This window comes from Argopecten irradians, chromosome 7 (genome assembly GCF_041381155.1).
Source record: "Argopecten irradians isolate NY chromosome 7, Ai_NY, whole genome shotgun sequence".
NCBI classification, from domain to species: domain Eukaryota; kingdom Metazoa; phylum Mollusca; class Bivalvia; order Pectinida; family Pectinidae; genus Argopecten; species Argopecten irradians.
The window spans coordinates 12117409-12136619 of NC_091140.1; the positions used below are offsets into that span (position 1 = coordinate 12117409).

Here is a 19211-nt window from a genome sequence, read left to right on the forward strand (position 1 = left end):
GTCAATCCCTATCCACTCCTATCTCGTTCAGCCCTATTCACTCCCGTCTCGTTCAGTCCTATTCACTCCTGTTTCGTTCAGTCCTTTCCACTCCTGTCTCGTACAGTCCTTTCAACTACTGTCTCGTTCAGTCCTTACCACTCCTATTTCGTCCATCCCTATCCACTCCTATCTCGTTCAGCCCTATCCACTTCTGTCTCGTTCAGTCCTTTCCACTCCTGTCTTGTTCAGCCCTATCAACTCCTGTCTCGTTCAGCCCTATCCACTCCCGTCTCGTTCAGTCCTTTCCACTACCGTCTCGTTCAGCCCTATCCACTCCCGTCTCGTTCAGTCCTTTCCACTCCTGTCTCGTTCAGCCCTATCAACTCCTGTCTCGTTCAGACCTTTCCACTCCCGTCTCTTTCAGTCCATTCCACTCCCGTCTCGTTCAGTCCTTTCCACTCCTGTCTTGTTCAGCCCTATCAACTCCTGTCTCGTTCAGTCCTTTCCACTCCTGTCTCGTTCAGTCCTATTCACTCCTGTTTCGTTCAGTCCTTTCCACTCCTGTCTCGTACAGTCCTTTCAACTACTGTCTCGTTCAGTCCTTACCACTCCTATTTCGTCCATCCCTATCCACTCCTATCTCGTTCAGCCCTATCCACTTCTGTCTCGTTCAGTCCTTTCCACTCCTGTCTTGTTCAGCCCTATCAACTCCTGTCTCGTTCAGCCCTATCCACTCCCGTCTCGTTCAGTCCTTTCCACTACCGTCTCGTTCAGCCCTATCCACTCCCGTCTCGTTCAGTCCTTTCCACTCCTGTCTCGTTCAGCCCTATCAACTCCTGTCTCGTTCAGACCTTTCCACTCCCGTCTCTTTCAGTCCATTCCACTCCCGTCTCGTTCAGTCCTTTCCACTCCTGTCTTGTTCAGCCCTATCAACTCCTGTCTCGTTCAGCCCTATCCACTCCTGTCTCATTCAGCCCTATCCACCCCTGTCTCGTTCAACCCTTTTCCATCGCTTCCCACCCTGCTCCTTTATTTCCTCCACACAATACTATTATAGATATTCCAATTAAGATTTTTTTTATTTATTAGGGATATTTTGAGATGAATATCCATGACAAGGACTAAAATTCATGATAAAGTTTTGTAATCATAGTCTAAAACATTCTGATGCATCTTGTTACGAATTAGGAATATAAAATATCCCTTTCCAAGATAAATAATTTCATATTCTGTATTGATTAATGTATGGTGTTTAAAGGAATATTCTATTGGCATGTAACTCGTATTTAAACCACAGCCTAGGTTAAACTACGCAGATATCAGTCAATGGGAAATCACTCTTATAACGAAAAAAGAAAATTAAGTTCTCTTAGTCGACATGGTTGTAATATAATGGCAGTTTTACATTGAAGGATTGAATCCTCATTATTACATACTGATACTTTTCAATTCAAACAAGGATATAGTCTCTCCTCGATATTCCATGGTTACTATTACTGTCGTGATATCCACCCATGGAATATGTCGCAGTAAAACTGAAGGCATTTCATGAGATAAACCTTAACTTTTACCTACCTTCCAGAGTCTTCCTTTAACGATTATGTAGAGAGTGACGCTCAACTTCAAAGTCATACAAACAAGCACGGTAAACCTTTTTAGAGGCTTCAGTTGTTTTATGATATATTCCAGGGGTGGATATTAAGACATTGATAGCAACCCCTAGAATTACGAGAATGGTGAAGACAATAGACTGATTACCACTTGATTTAATGATTGATATTATCGTTGTAGCGAAATGATGGCTGGCCAACAAGAACATCGTGCCAAGATGAATAAGATGTACAAGGCCACACAGCAGTCTGTAGATGTCGAGGATACGGAGATCGGACGTGTCCGCCTCAAACTGCAGCGTCTGATGGCCAAACAGATGGCTAACAACCCAGCATTTAAAAGTAGGGTAGAACGATTTCAACAATCTCTCAGTAAAGGCTTTAATAATGCGGAAATAGCAGTGCGCATGACCGGAAATAGGCGAGATGTTAATCGAGAAAAAGTGAGACAGCGCCGAGAATCCATGGCGTCGAGAAAGAGTTCTGCATTACTAGATCTTAGTGGTCTTAATAAGGAAAATAAATCTAAAAGTAATGATAAACATTCTGTAGAGAGTAAGGTAGATAAAAATACTGTCAGCGAGGTTATCTCAGAACAAAGTGAACAGACTGACAATATTTCTAATGATATTCCCGGTGTAGAGGACTCGCCAGATATATTTAGCAGTTTGTCTAGAAAACCTATAGAAAAAGACTTGGGTAGAAAAAAAGGATGGATGGATATGCACGTTTGAATTTTGCTTCACCACATATTAAAACTATATACATTGCATGCTTGTGTTGAGTTTTGCTTTTTGCGTACCTGTATAATCAATGCTTATAATGTATGTACAGGATCTGCTCTGGTGAAAAGTTTTTTTCTAATATAGATTTCTGGGAATAGGAGTTTATACCAAAGTCGAAAACGGATAAAAATGATATGGTGATGTTACTGATTTTGAGCTATTATGAATCAAAGATAATAATTTGACGCAAATTGTAATTTTAATGGAATTTCACTGTTTTGAGCATAAACACGACAAAATAAAGCAAACATTTGCAAATTGGTTGTCTGTGAAGCATAAATATTCTCTTTTCTTCTTCATTAAGAAAATAGTAATATGACACTATCAACACATTGTTTTTGTTCCGAATAGCTGTACATATTATCCACAATCTTTAGATTTGGAAGATAAAATACCTCGTTCAATTTCACAGATTCAATGTTTCGCAGTTATGGTTTTTTCTCTAAAAACCAGCATAGAAATAGGGTGTCAGTGTGCTTTATTTTGTCCCGATGCAAAATTGGTTATTTTCACTATTCCTTCAAATTACTTTAACTTCATTAAAATTTAGATTTTTTTTTAAACCAGTATTATTTCACACAAAATGTTTCATATGTTCATCACAGTCAATTTTAAGAAGAATTGCAGCAAAAATGAACTTAATATAGCTAAGATGTAATCACATAGGCGATTAAACCAAAGTTAAAAAGGGTGAACGTTCACCTCTCCAAAAAGTGTAGGAAATGCAATTTTTCAAAATGGCCGGCAAATTGATAATTTGTTAAAAATCATGCATAAAAGATTCTACAAAAAAAAAAAAAAAAGATTTTTTAATTTTTTTTTCTACATATTTTCTATATGGCAACGTGCTACAAATAGAGCCAATTATGTTTTGAAAATATCTAAAACTATTTAATAAATGTTGAAACGAGTCTCCAACAAGACTGAAACTTCATCGAGCAGATCCTTAAGTGTAACCGCAAGCTATCTCATGATATAATGAACTGTATCCAGACAATATACTGTTAACATGCTTACATTGACATTTATCAAGAAATTGTTCGTGTTTGTTATTCACTACCGATAGAGTAACTGTTTGTGAAGTTTTGATTAAATTAAATTGTCTTCACTTTGGTGGTAGGTGTATACGTCATACCTTTCGTAAGTGTGGCTTGTAGTGAAAGTTTTTTTTTTTTTTTTTTTTTTTTTTTTTTTTTTATTCAACTTTTTTGTTGTTACATTCATTTTCCATGTTACAAAACACAGTAAGAAAAACAAATGGCATACATGTACTGAAAGTTCAGGAAGTTGTCAATTATAAATACATACATAAACTATGTCAATCTAATTTGTATCTTTCTTCCGCTAATCTCCAAAAAAAATTGGCCACAAAAACCCACTTTTGCTTTATTTTGGGTTTTTTTTCTCTCTGAATATGAAATTAAATCAAAATTTTCAATTTCTTTGTAAAATAAAGTATAAGCTTTCCACTCTCCAATAGAAGGAGTTTTTTTATTTTAATTTACAATAGTATATATAATATTTCAGCAATAATGACAAAAAAAAATCAATTCATAGTTAAAAACATTGTCTACAATACCAAAAGACATTATCATTGGGTCTCTGCCCAGCTCAATTTCATAGTTTGATTTTAATAATAAATTCAAAAAGGATGTCCAAAGAGATTGAACATGGCAACATTCCCAAAAGAGGTGCATGAGTGTTTCTCAACCATCTTTGCAAAAAGAACATTTTTCTGTTTCACTCATTTTACATTGCATTAATTTGCAATTGGTATATATTATTTTATGGAGAAATTTAAATTGAAAGTTTTGAAGTTTTATATCATCTGTAACATTATAAGGTATGATAAAAATCTTACTCCAAACCTCTCTTGGGATGTTGACATGCAAAATCTCCTGCCATGAATTTTGACTTTTAAGTGGATATTCAATAATCGGTTTTAGCATAAGATGGTAAAAGTATTTTGCAATCTTATAATATTTCTTAAGATATTAAATAAATTTGTTTTGATTCAAATTGATTAAGTCATTTTCCTGTTGAAGCAATATACTCTTCCATTGCCTTGGAATTGAATTCATTGCACTATAAAATTCAAGAAAATTAATTGTCAGGTTATATTTATCACAAAACCTTTCATACGTTACAAGTACATTGTTTTCTATCAAATCATTGATAAAGAAAATATTTTTTTCACACCAATGTTTGTAGATAAAAGTTTTGTTATCAATCTTAATGAAATTATTTAACCATAATGGTTGTGAGGCAACTAAAACTGGGGTTGTGGGGAGTTCCTCTCCATTTAGCTCAGCCCATATCTTAAAAATTTCTTTCCAAAAAGTATTTAAAGATCTACTTATTTCCAAAATCCCTTCTTTTCTTAGCCTTAAGACCTTGTCCCCTCCATAAGCTTCAATATCATCTAAAAGAAGTGACTTCCATGGAGAACAATTTGATGGGTCTATTGATTTTTTTTTATCCAACACATTTTCAAAGCATGACAAAAAGTTAAAATATGCGGAACTCGTAGTCCACCTTCTTCATAATCCCCATACATTACTTTTCGTTTTACTTTATCTATCTTATCGTTCCAAATAAATTAAAAAAAAACACTTCTGGAGTTCTTGCACAATTTGAGGAGGCGGATCAGGTAAAACTGTCATTGATTGGATAAAAATGGGTAGAGCTAGATTTTTTTTATTACAGTTACTTTACCAATGTATGTAAGATTTCTCCCTTCTTTCCTTTTCTTGATTTAAACTTTCAAGTTTTTGCTCAAGGTTTTTTTCCATTTTCTCTCTTTCCTTTTTTTAAATGAAGAATAAGCAATTGTTTTTCCTCTAATCATTAATTTCATAGTTTCCAACAATAATTGATGGCTTATTGTATAATTAATTAAATTTTGGTCATCTTCTTCTGGATTAATAGCATAAATGTTTATGGTATCTCTAACACAATTTTTAACAATATTTACATATTCTGGGTCACCCAGCAGACTGTTATTAAACTTCCATGTTCCCCGCCCTTTTGGTTGATTTACAAATTTTAAATAAAAAATATGGGTGAATGGTCAGAACGATAGCTTGAACCAATTTTAGAACAACAAACAAAGGGAGATAAATCTGAAGATATTAAAAAAATAATCTAACCTGGCTTGTTTTCTATGTGGACCATGCCAAGTGAATAAATGTTTATCAGTATTTGTTTTTTCCAAATATCCAAAAGATCAAATAGTTCCATTAATGCAAGAATTTCTTTTCGATTTACCTCATTATTTCTGTTAACATAATTTTTGGTATCTACATCATAACTCCGTGGAGCATTCCAATCTCCTCCTAAAATAAAAGAAGTGTTCTGTCGCAATTGAAGTTGCTGTGAAAGATAATGATAAAAAATTAATATTGGTATCATTTGGGCTATAAACTGCCACTAGAGTTATGTTTTTATCATAAGAAGCAAGTACAATGTCAAGAATAAGAATATTTCCAGTTTTGTCTCGGGTAATAGACAGTAGTTTATAGCCGAAAGTGTTATTAAAAAGAATCCCAACCCCACGACTATTTGAGGAATATGAATTAAACCATGCCTGGTAACCCCATTCATCTTTCCATTTTTTCCCTACTTCTTCAGTTGAATGGGTATCGATCAGGAAAATAATATCAATTTTCTTTTTATACTTTTCGAAAATGTCTCTTCGCTTCACAGGATCAGAAGCTAAACCTCTACAATTAACGCTACATATTTTCAATTCATCCGTATATATTTATAATCTATATAGATATAAGATTGACAGATAAGATAAAAGCATATGCACAAAATATACATACTGTAACTACAAAAATGTTTGTTCCAAGACCTAGCACATACATACAGCTTTGATTTGTACATGTATTTGAAAAAACATAGAAAACGAATGTAACTGATTTTGTAGTGAAAGTTAATGATTCGAAAATGTTAATTCGCCTACACTTGATTTAAATTTCCGGTTTAAGATTTGCAAAAAAGTATGTTTGCCCTCTCACTCATCATTTTTCCCATTGCGTCTTATAAAGAATATTTTCAAGTAACTTCCTACAAGACTGGAAGACAGAAAATGTGTCCGACACCAGCGCTAAAAGTTTAGGTTATCAGCTGCAGATGAACCTCGAATATTCTTCGCAGCCGACTGTAAACGTGGGTATTTCGCGAGTGTTTACATGTAATTTCGCGAGTGCTTACATGTAATTTCGCGAATGCTTACATGTAATTTCGCGAGTGCTTACATGTAATTTCGCGAGTGCTTAAATGTAATTTCGCGAGTGCTTACATGTAATTTCGCGAGTGCTTACATGTAATTTTGCGAGTGCTTACATTTAATTTTGCGAGTGCTTACATGTAATTTCGCGAGTGCTTACATGTAATTTCGCGAGTGCTTACATGTAATTTCGCGATTTTCATATATAAACTTTCACGGTGTTTTTATTTTTGCATTATATGCATTTTCATACTTTAACAAAGTTTAAACCTGTACACATCCTCGATACTCAAGGGGTTTCGATCACTTACGATCTCAACACCCCTGACTAACTCATAGTAAAACTGCAGGAAGGAAACACTCTGAACCAATCACATGCCGGCAAAAAAATCCTTAGAAGACAACAGAGAGAGCAACGTCCAACTTCAAAGGCGCGCAGTCAACCACATTGTACCGTTATGCGGCTCTATTGATGTGCATCAAAGGACTTAATTAATGTTATGTTGCCTCCAGTTTTACTATGAGATAGTCCAGGGGTGTGAGAAATCGTAAGTGATCGGAACCCCTGGAGTATCGAGGATGACCTGTACAAAATATCACGCCCGGGGAAAATGTTCACGATCAAGCGGCCTCCCGGGTAATTAGCGAAAGTTTTTCCTCGCGTAAATTTTCACGTTTAAAGTATCCATTTTATGATATTGCTTTAGAAACAATTATACGAAGTTTATGTTAAATCTTCTTGTTTAATACAAATTGGAAATTCAAAAATTGGCTCCTGCTTATTATCTGTTTATTATCTGAAATTTCATATATAAGTATTATTTTGGGTTAATACCAAATCAAGTATCATATGTTCATCACAGTCAATTTTAAGAAGAATTGCAGCAAAAATGAACTTAATATAGCTAAGATGTAATCACATAGGCGATTAAACCAAAGTTAAAAAGGGTGAACGTTCACCTCTCCAAAAAGTGTAGGAAATGCAATTTTTCAAAATGGCCGGCAAATTGATAATTTGTTAAAAATCATGCATAAAAGATTCTACAAAAAAAAAAAAAAAAAGATTTTTTAATTTTTTTTTTCTACATATTTTCTATATGGCAACGTGCTACAAATAGAGCCAATTATGTTTTGAAAATATCTAAAACTATTTAATAAATGTTGAAACGAGTCTCCAACAAGACTGAAACTTCATCGAGCAGATCCTTAAGTGTAACCGCAAGCTATCTCATGATATAATGAACTGTATCCAGACAATATACTGTTAACATGCTTACATTGACATTTATCAAGAAATTGTTCGTGTTTGTTATTCACTACCGATAGAGTAACTGTTTGTGAAGTTTTGATTAAATTAAATTGTCTTCACTTTGGTGGTAGGTGTATACGTCATACCTTTCGTAAGTGTGGCTTGTAGTGAAAGTTTTTTTTTTTTTTTTTTTTTTTATTCAACTTTTTTGTTGTTACATTCATTTTCCATGTTACAAAACACAGTAAGAAAAACAAATGGCATACATGTACTGAAAGTTCAGGAAGTTGTCAATTATAAATACATACATAAACTATGTCAATCTAATTTGTATCTTTCTTCCGCTAATCTCCAAAAAAAATTGGCCACAAAAACCCACTTTTGCTTTATTTTGGGTTTTTTTCTCTCTGAATATGAAATTAAATCAAAATTTTCAATTTCTTTGTAAAATAAAGTATAAGCTTTCCACTCTCCAATAGAAGGAGTTTTTTTATTTTAATTTACAATAGTATATATAATATTTCAGCAATAATGACAAAAAAAAATCAATTCATAGTTAAAAACATTGTCTACAATACCAAAAGACATTATCATTGGGTCTCTGCCCAGCTCAATTTCATAGTTTGATTTTAATAAATTCAAAAAGGATGTCCAAAGAGATTGAACATGGCAACATTCCCAAAAGAGGTGCATGAGTGTTTCTCAACCATCTTTGCAAAAAGAACATTTTTCTGTTTCACTCATTTTACATTGCATTAATTTGCAATTGGTATATATTATTTTATGGAGAAATTTAAATTGAAAGTTTTGAAGTTTTATATCATCTGTAACATTATAAGGTATGATAAAAATCTTACTCCAAACCTCTCTTGGGATGTTGACATGCAAAATCTCCTGCCATGAATTTTGACTTTTAAGTGGATATTCAATAATCGGTTTTAGCATAAGATGGTAAAAGTATTTTGCAATCTTATAATATTTCTTAAGATATTAAATAAATTTGTTTTGATTCAAATTGATTAAGTCATTTTCCTGTTGAAGCAATATACTCTTCCATTGCCTTGGAATTGAATTCATTGCACTATAAAATTCAAGAAAATTAATTGTCAGGTTATATTTATCACAAAACCTTTCATACGTTACAAGTACATTGTTTTCTATCAAATCATTGATAAAGAAAATATTTTTTTCACACCAATGTTTGTAGATAAAAGTTTTGTTATCAATCTTAATGAAATTATTTAACCATAATGGTTGTGAGGCAACTAAAACTGGGGTTGTGGGGAGTTCCTCTCCATTTAGCTCAGCCCATATCTTAAAAATTTCTTTCCAAAAAGTATTTAAAGATCTACTTATTTCCAAAATCCCTTCTTTTCTTAGCCTTAAGACCTTGTCCCCTCCATAAGCTTCAATATCATCTAAAAGAAGTGACTTCCATGGAGAACAATTTGATGGGTCTATTGATTTTTTTTTATCCAACACATTTTCAAAGCATGACAAAAAGTTAAAATATGCGGAACTCGTAGTCCACCTTCTTCATAATCCCCATACATTACTTTTCGTTTTACTTTATCTATCTTATCGTTCCAAATAAATTAAAAAAAACACTTCTGGAGTTCTTGCACAATTTGAGGAGGCGGATCAGGTAAAACTGTCATTGATTGGATAAAAATGGGTAGAGCTAGATTTTTTATTACAGTTACTTTACCAATGTATGTAAGATTTCTCCCTTCTTTCCTTTTCTTGATTTAAACTTCCAAGTTTTTGCTCAAGGTTTTTTTCCATTTTCTCTCTTTCCTTTTTTTAAATGAAGAATAAGCAATTGTTTTTCCTCTAATCATTAATTTCATAGTTTCCAACAATAATTGATGGCTTATTGTATAATTAATTAAATTTTGGTCATCTTCTTCTGGATTAATAGCATAAATGTTTATGGTATCTCTAACACAATTTTTAACAATATTTACATATTCTGGGTCACCCAGCAGACTGTTATTAAACTTCCATGTTCCCCGCCCTTTTGGTTGATTTACAAATTTTAAATAAAAAATATGGGTGAATGGTCAGAACGATAGCTTGAACCAATTTTAGAACAACAAACAAAGGGAGATAAATCTGAAGATTTAAAAAAATAATCTAACCTGGCTTGTTTTCTATGTGGACCATGCCAAGTGAATAAATGTTTATCAGTATTTGTTTTTTTCCAAATATCCAAAAGATCAAATAGTTCCATTAATGCAAGAATTTCTTTTCGATTTACCTCATTATTTCTGTTAACATAATTTTTGGTATCTACATCATAACTCTGTGGAGCATTCCAATCTCCTCCTAAAATAAAAGAAGTGTTCTGTCGCAATTGAAGTTGCTGTGAAAGATAATGATAAAAATTAATATTGGTATCATTTGGGCTATAAACTGCCACTAGAGTTATGTTTTTATCATAAGAAGCAAGTACAATGTCAAGAATAAGAATATTTCCAGTTTTGTCTCGGGTAATAGACAGTAGTTTATAGCCGAAAGTGTTATTAAAAAGAATCCCAACCCCACGACTATTTGAGGAATATGAATTAAACCATGCCTGGTAACCCAATTCATCTTTCCATTTTTTTCTACTTCTTCAGTTGAATGGGTATCGATCAGGAAAATAATATCACTTTTCTTTTTATACTTTTCGAAAATGTCTCTTCGCTTCACAGAATCAGAGGCTAAACCTCTACAATTAACGCTACATATTTTCAATTCATCCATATATATTTATAATCTATATAGATATAAGATTGACAGATAAGATAAAAGCATATGCACAAAATATACATACTGTAACTACAAAAATGTTTGTTCCAAGACCTAGCACATACATACAGCTTTGATTTGTACATGTATTTGAAAAAACATAGAAAACGAATGTAACTGATTTTGTAGTGAAAGTTAATGATTCGAAAATATTAATTCGCCTACACTTGATTTAAATTTCCGGTTTAAGATTTGCAAAAAGTATGTTTGCCCTCTCACTCATCATTTTTCCCATTGCGTCTTATAAAGAATATTTTCAAGTAACTTCCTACAAGACTGGAAGACAGAAAATGTGTCCGACACCAGCGCTAAAAGTTTAGGTTATCAGCTGCAGATGAACCTCGAATATTCTTCGCAGCCGACTGTAAACGTGGGTATTTCGCGAGTGTTTACATGTAATTTCGCGAGTGCTTACATGTAATTTCGCGAATGCTTACATGTAATTTCGCGAGTGCTTACATGTAATTTCGCGAGTGCTTAAATGTAATTTCGCGAGTGCTTACATGTAATTTCGCGAGTGCTTACATGTAATTTTGCGAGTGCTTACATTTAATTTTGCGAGTGCTTACATGTAATTTCGCGAGTGCTTACATGTAATTTCGCGAGTGCTTACATGTAATTTCGCGATTTTCATATATAAACTTTCACGGTGTTTTTATTTTTGCATTATATGCATTTTCATACTTTAACAAAGTTTAAACCTGTACACATCCTCGATACTCAAGGGGTTTCGATCACTTACGATCTCAACACCCCTGACTAACTCATAGTAAAACTGCAGGAAGGAAACACTCTGAACCAATCACATGCCGGCAAAAAAATCCTTAGAAGACAACAGAGAGAGCAACGTCCAACTTCAAAGGCGCGCAGTCAACCACATTGTACCGTTATGCGGCTCTATTGATGTGCATCAAAGGACTTAATTAATGTTATGTTGCCTCCAGTTTTACTATGAGATAGTCCAGGGGTGTAGAAATCGTAAGTGATCGGAACCCCTGGAGTATCGAGGATGACCTGTACAAAATATCACGCCCGGGGAAAATGTTCACGATCAAGCGGCCTCCCGGGTAATTAGCGAAAGTTTTTCCTCGCGTAAATTTTCACGTTTAAAGTATCCATTTTATGATATTGCTTTAGAAACAATTATACGAAGTTTATGTTAAATCTTCTTGTTTAATACAAATTGGAAATTCAAAAATTGGCTCCTGCTTATTATCTGTTTATTATCTGAAATCATATATAATTTTTTGGGGATTTTGTTATACTTTGTTGTATTTTTGGGTTAATACCAAATCAAGTATCTCTTAATGCAAGTTGTTTAAAGTTATTTATCTTTTCGAGAATTATGTCAATTCCACAATTGATAATAATATTTGATAGAAAAATTAATAGTTGAACAATTACTACAAGCTATTTAAAGATCTGGAAAAAGAGAGAAATGTCTGCCGCGAACGACAATGAAGCCAAAATACGCGCGCACCCATCTTTATATAGCCCGAGATACTCTGGCCCTCACACCAGACTTAGACATTATGACGGATAGATGTCTGGTTTAGGGCCAGAGCGCAGTAGTACTCGAAAACCTGGAATAAGCCGACACCGTTTGGTATCGGGCCAGGTCATCTCCGATTCAGCTGACCACCGAGAAGCACCACTAACCTTAGTCTATTCAACAAATGAATATCATATCTACCAAAATATCGCAATCCGTCGAGATCAAAGAGGATTTGCATACTACGAGAAAATGGCGACGACGACGAGGGAAATTTAAAGTTGCAGAAAAGAAACTACTGTGTTGACACAATAGAACGTGCATGCGTGATGAAAGGGATGGCTATGCGTAGATAATTTATTCATTTGTTGAAAAGACCAAGGTGAGTGGCGATTCTCGGTGGTAATATTTTGTAAGTAGTCTGAATCGCAGAGTACCTGGCCCGATACCAAACGGTATCGGCTTATTCTAGGTTTTCGAGTACTACTGCGCCCTGGCCCTAAACCAGACATCTATCCGCCATAATGTCTAAGTCTGGTGTCAGGGCCAGAGTATCTCGGGCTAATCTTTATAATGATAAAAATTCTAAATAATTTTACAAACATGTGGATATGAGTTTAAATATCTTACGAAAGTTACACTGCGATGCTTTCACTCTGCTTTCTTATTACTGACACCTATTATAGATAACAGAAAAGACAATATCGAGATCGACAGCAGTATGATTGACAGCAATATCAGATCCGAAGTTCAAAGTTCTGGATTGATCATTATTTCTACCTAGCTATTAGTCAATTTCACCAATTGAAATTGTTTTTATCACGGCATCACTTCTCACAATTATAGTACTTGTTATAATATTGTGTTTATATGATCTACTTCTGCGCGATGAATTATTGTCGTAACGCGATGAATTATTGTCGTAACGCGATGAATTATTGTCGTAACGCGATGGATTATTGTCGTAACGCGATGAATTATTGTCGTAACGCGATGAATTATTGTCGTAACGCGATGAATTATTGTCGTAACGCGATGAATTATTGTCGTAACGCGATGAATTATTGTCGTAACGCGATGAATTATTGTCGTAACGCGATGAATTATTGTCGTAACGCGATGAATTATTGTCGTAACGCGATGAATTATTGTCGTAACGCGATGATTATTGTCGTAACGCGATGAATTATTGTCGTAACGCGATGAATTATTGTCGTAACGCGATGGATTATTGTCGTAACGCGATGAATTATTGTCGTAACGCGATGAATTATTGTCGTAACGCGATGATTATTATTGTCGTAACGCGATGAATTATTGTCGTAACGCGATGAATTATTGTCGTAACGCGATGAATTATTGTCGTAACGCGATGAATTATTGTCGTAACGCGATGAATTATTGTCGTAACGCTATGAACCACCATCGTAACGTCACGATGGCATTTATCTATAATACTTGTTCTTTTATTACAGAGGACATGTTCTATACTATCATACAAAGATTGCTACCCTAAACAGAGGGTGTTTTAATAAACATTCAATACATGTTTATCAGGAAAATACAATTGTCAGTCACCATGTAAGGAAGAAATCTCGATGAAAGTTACTTTGAAGTGAGTGATTCAGCCAATGCAAAATTTCCGTAACCCAACTAAACCAGAATGCACAAAACAACAAACAAAAAATTAAAACGGTAAAAACAATCCAAAAGTGTTCAAAACTAAAGCAAAGATGCAATTAAAAGTCGCTAAACAGCAGTGAAACGGTGAACCGAGATAGAGAAATGTAAATTTGCCTACTTTTCTTATCAAGGGTACGTGGAAGTTTAATTAGTACGAAGCAATTTCAATAAACGAATATCCGCCTATCGGTCATTTGGTATCCCAGGATATGTTGCACAAAGCGATACCCGATAACAAAATATTGGTTATATATACGATACATACACTGTATATAATTATCTACTGACAACATATAAAATAAACTTAACTTTCATTCCACAGCGCAAACAAAGCTAATTCATGAGCGGATTGCCATGGTATCGGAGTCAGCGAGGAAGAAGAGGAGGTCAAGGTCATCTATTAGCAACGACAAATGAAACTAAAGCACGGATGGCAATGTAATTGCCTGAATCTTTCTAACTGATCCATGAACATCAGTGTGTGAAATGTCAGTTGTAAATTAGCAATAGTACTAGTATAATGACGCAAAACCTTAATAGCCATGAATATGATCACCCAAGTTCAAGCTCAAACGACGGTAATTCGACCGAGTGCAGACTAATTTTATAAGCCCCATATCATTACAACACAGATGTCGCGGATATCAATAACCGACCCATAGATAAGACAGTAACATATTGTTCTTTAGGTTAAATACTGTCATGTGACTTCTGTTAGTAACAAACTAAGCTGAAGAACTGATTAACAAATAAACATATTACTAAAAGTCACGTTGAATTGTGATACTTTGAATGCAAACATGACATATTTTCTATTCCTAATTAAATGTATCATACTTTTTTTCAAAATATTAGTGTCAAACATTGTCTTATCATTAGCATTTTGACTGAAAACACAATATGGAAAACGCATGATAGCAGTACTGCAAACGATACTAAAACCTACTATAGTACAATCAGTATAATGCTTGCTTACATTATCTACTTATAACTCTATAAAAATAAACTACTTGTTGTCCCATACTGACCGTTACAAGTAATTCATACCCGTTGTATGATCTGGGACACGACATTTGATATTACATCTATGATCCATAAACAAGTGTAATAATATCTTGTATTTATAACAGAAGTTGATGTTTATGGCTTTTCATTACATGTCTTGACAATTGTATCGAGAAACTATGTTAATCGATATATTCCAATTATTGTATCCAGAAACGATGTTAATTAATATGTATTATGATTGTATTTGACATACACAAAGTAGATTAGAGCGATATTCTTCATCTGAGGAATGTACAGGAATTTATTTGTCTTAAAAATAAAATATTTTAAATACAAATTTCATTTTGTTTGTCAATAAGCTTCGTGGTTTATAATATTATGAATAATAATGAGTCGTTTTGACAATTTTTTCCTCGTTAATTTTTAGATTTTTATTTATCTTTAATTGCCCACCTACCACTTTACGTCAGTTTTATTAAATGTTGTTTTAGCTAATACATTATATCACACTTACATCATTTAAGGACAAAATGAATGCTTATATTTCATACTCTTCCATCGTCTATCTATATTGAAGTTGTACCAATTGATGTAGTAAGTAAAGTATATACATCCATTTTAAAAATAGCAATCTTTTCTTTCAGATTTGTATCTGATGCTATATATATGTGTATGTATATACATGTATATTGCTGCGTTTACATACAGCTGCATATAATTGATGATGATATAAAAGATGCAAACGATGACATGTTTTAAAGAATTTATACGCAACATGTAAGCCCTTTTCTGATAATTTGAAGCACGTTGGTTCTTCAGCTTAAATATCATGTTTAATTGTTGCATTTTGTCAAAATGGTCGACTTTTGATTTAACGGAGGAAACAATGTCATGAATTTATGACACTCAATGAATGAGGGAAATATTTCACATTTGAACACACAGAATATGAATACTTAACTCGTGATGTTTTAAAAATTGGTACAATGTTAAACAAGCGATTCAACTATATAATGCTATGAAACAATACTAAAATGAGAAACGAGAAAATAATATTTTAGCATAAATAATTTTTGCAATATGCCCTTTACAGGATAATTATGTGTTTCAACCCTTTTTCAATTTTTCGCTTATTAAACATTTGCGATCATAGCAACGTCGCGCGAAAATATCATCGCGGCTCAAACAAATGGCTTTGTAGTATTACAAATGATGTACATAGACCTCGCCAGGGGAGGTTAACTAGAATGCACCACCTGTGATTAGATGAGTAATGTCTCTGCGACAGGTGTTGTCTGGTCTAGTATCTAATATAGCAGTTCATATCTGTCTAGTTTGTGCGTGTTTCTTTTTTTAATATTCATTTTTAAAAGGTCAATTCAGTGAAGTTAATGCTTAAGTTCCGCCCAAGATGCTACACCGCCGACGAATGGTAATTTTTACATATTATTACCGGAGCAGATGAATTAGTATATTCCTTCAGTAACAAAAGTTACTTTCTTTACACTATTACCATTATTGAAAAGTTTGAGATATCTATTTCAATATAAAAGTATTTAAAATAATTAATTGCACCTCGAAAAAAGTCCACGACACTATTTCCTATATTAAATGAGGTACTGCTTGAGCAGACAATAAAAGTAAAACAAATTATTTCATATATGTATTTTTGTATAAATTAGATATATATATATACATGATTAAACATCAATTGATTAAACATCAATTATTGTCCAAAGGATAAGTATGTGTATGATTTATGCTCTGTCAGCGGTGTAGCATCTTTAAGCAAAATATTACATTAGAATATTTTTTCTGCATCCCTCATTATCAAAATCAAAATATCACTGATATCAACTATTCCTATTCTAATTACCGATATAAACGCAACTATCTATTCATCTTTACGACAAAATATGAAATAATTGACTTAATACATATATTATATTTCAATTTAGTAGTAATTGGTATCACTGATTTTCTTGTTTTAGTTATAATGTAATACATGTATTTCATTACATGTACTATAATAAGCAATTTGTATGTCTTCTCTATCATTTCACAATATGTTCCAACAAGAACTAAGCTTGAAGCAACCGTGAACAAAGATATATAACGAATATCGGTACTTACTATTCCTTTTCCTTTTCGATGTTCAGGGATTACCGACTCTAATAGTAACCCCCGTAGTATAGAGGTACCATTAGTAACCAGGTTCGATAAACATTTATTTCAAATATAAAAAAAAAACATTAATAAGATAATATATGGTCCTTACTTAGCGATTACTAGAATATGTTTCTCCTTTAAATATTTGCAGAAAACTTCTGTTTTTATTTAAGTAAATACAGAAAAACATAAGATACTACCTAGGGACCATACACAGATAACAGATGTTAGTACGAAACAAATTGTTCTATTTATGTAAAGTTGAAAAGTGATTTCAACTCTCCGAAAGGTACCAATTTATACATGTAAGCATGATTTGCTTTTGGAAAACTTATTGATTGTTCTTTCTCCAAGTCTAGCGAATACGTATTGTAAATTTAGAATATGCAATGTAAAACTACCGATGGAATGTGGAAGATGGAATAACATATCGAGAGAATAACGAATCTGTAGCATGCGTAACTTAAACGAAATTGGAGATGATTTCCATTATTTATTTAACTGTACTCAAGATCAATTATTGTCCAATAGAAAGAAATTTATATCAAGATATGAAAGAACAAATACTTTTTAATATTCTTTTCAGTGAATTATTAGTGTTAACAGAATTCTACAATGCATAATTTCTGACAACTCCTGTTTGGTTTTTATTGTTTAGATCAAAGTTATAAGATATTTAATTGGCTTAACATATATGACAAAGATAAAAAAAAATAAAATCAAAATGGTGACATTTCCCCCTAGAATATACAGTACATAAACACAATAGTATAAAATTAGTTACATTATGACACAAACCACAAAACGAAATTTCTGTAAAATTAATGTAAAAATAATAATTTAATTTTGTGGGACAATTGTGCTCCAGATGGAGAAAAATATATTCAAAACAATACCAATTCAGTGTTTATATTGATATATAAATTTAGAGGAACAATTCGTACATAGATATTAATTGATAGTTGTTGTCTGGGAAGGAGCTCGAGAAGACAATAACCAGGAAATTGTCCACAATGCACTGAAATTTGACGAGATATGTTTGAATCTGTGTGTGCCCCGTACGGTCCTGAGTACATTATAAAATCAAGCGATTCTGTGTCTACTATCAGTATTAGGTATATGATGAAATAACAACACTGCTATACAAGAAAATAAGAAACATCCCTCTTCCTATTGATCTCCCGTTAAAAGTATGTGATTCCCTTATTTTACCAATATTGTTGTACTCAGTAGAAGTATGGGGTCACGAAAATATTACAGCTATAGAAAAGCTTCATTTTTAAAGGTTTGTAAACGTATACTCGGCGTTAGGAAAAGTACGTGTAATTACGTGGTATATGGTGAATTAGGGAGATTCCCTCACTATGTAGCGGTTAAAAACAGAATTATCATGTTCTGGCACAATTGATTACTACTGGTAATCTTACAAGTAATATATATAAGTTGATGATAAACTTGCAAACAAGTAATATCATGGAATTCAAATGGATGCATAATGTTAAAAATATTTTTGAAGAAACTGGTTTGAATTATATATGGGACTTCCAGAATATATGTACAGTGTACATATAATAGAGAATATTTAAAATCTATCGTAAAACAAAGATAACAAGATCAATTTGTAAAAAATGGTTTAATGATATAGAAAATTCATCAAGAGGTCGTACTTATTCTATTTTTAAAAGTAATTTTGAATTTGAAAAGTATCTTGTGAAATTAAAGCCAATAGATAGACAAGTCATCATAAAACTCAGAACCTGGAACATGCACTTACCTATAGAAACTGGAAGTTGAACTGGGGGCCCTGAAGTAAATAGAACTAGTAATCTATGTTTTACTAATATTGGAAACGAATATCATTATTTGTTTCAATGCAGTAATGATATGGTGAACCGTTTACGAGAAATGTATATACCAAGCTACTATTATAGAAACCATATTGTTATCAAATGAAAGGCCTGTTTACTATTATGTAACATAACTGTTCTGACAAATATATGCAAGTTTTTGTAAAAAAAAAGAAAATGAAAAAGTATTGATTGAGCATGTACATCACTAATACATATTGTAATGCACTGTTGCGCTATTGGCCCAATATACTTGTATGTTTATATTATGTATAGTGACCTCCTGTTACATACTTGTAATTACTTGTATGTCTGAGAGTGAAATAAAATCTGAAAATCTGAAATCTATAATCTGCCTA

At 33.0% G+C, this 19211-nt stretch overlaps 1 protein-coding gene across 3 annotated transcripts in view; it reads left to right on the forward strand.

Moving 5' to 3' along the window:
* The window catches only part of LOC138327569 (leucine-rich repeat-containing protein 74B-like), a 59573-nt gene extending 44447 nt beyond the window's left edge, over window positions 1-15126 (forward strand). For 2 of the 3 annotated variants that reach the window (XM_069273759.1, XM_069273758.1), the window contains exon 13: window positions 1774-2362. In XM_069273759.1, coding sequence (XP_069129860.1) covers window positions 1774-2326 — 553 coding nt within the window. In that variant the 3' untranslated portion in view covers window positions 2327-2362. Of the gene's footprint in view, window positions 1-1773; window positions 2363-14150 lie in introns of those variants that run through there. The other variant, XM_069273760.1, reaches the window with a different exon arrangement.
* The last annotated feature ends 4085 nt before the right edge of the window (window positions 15127-19211 follow it).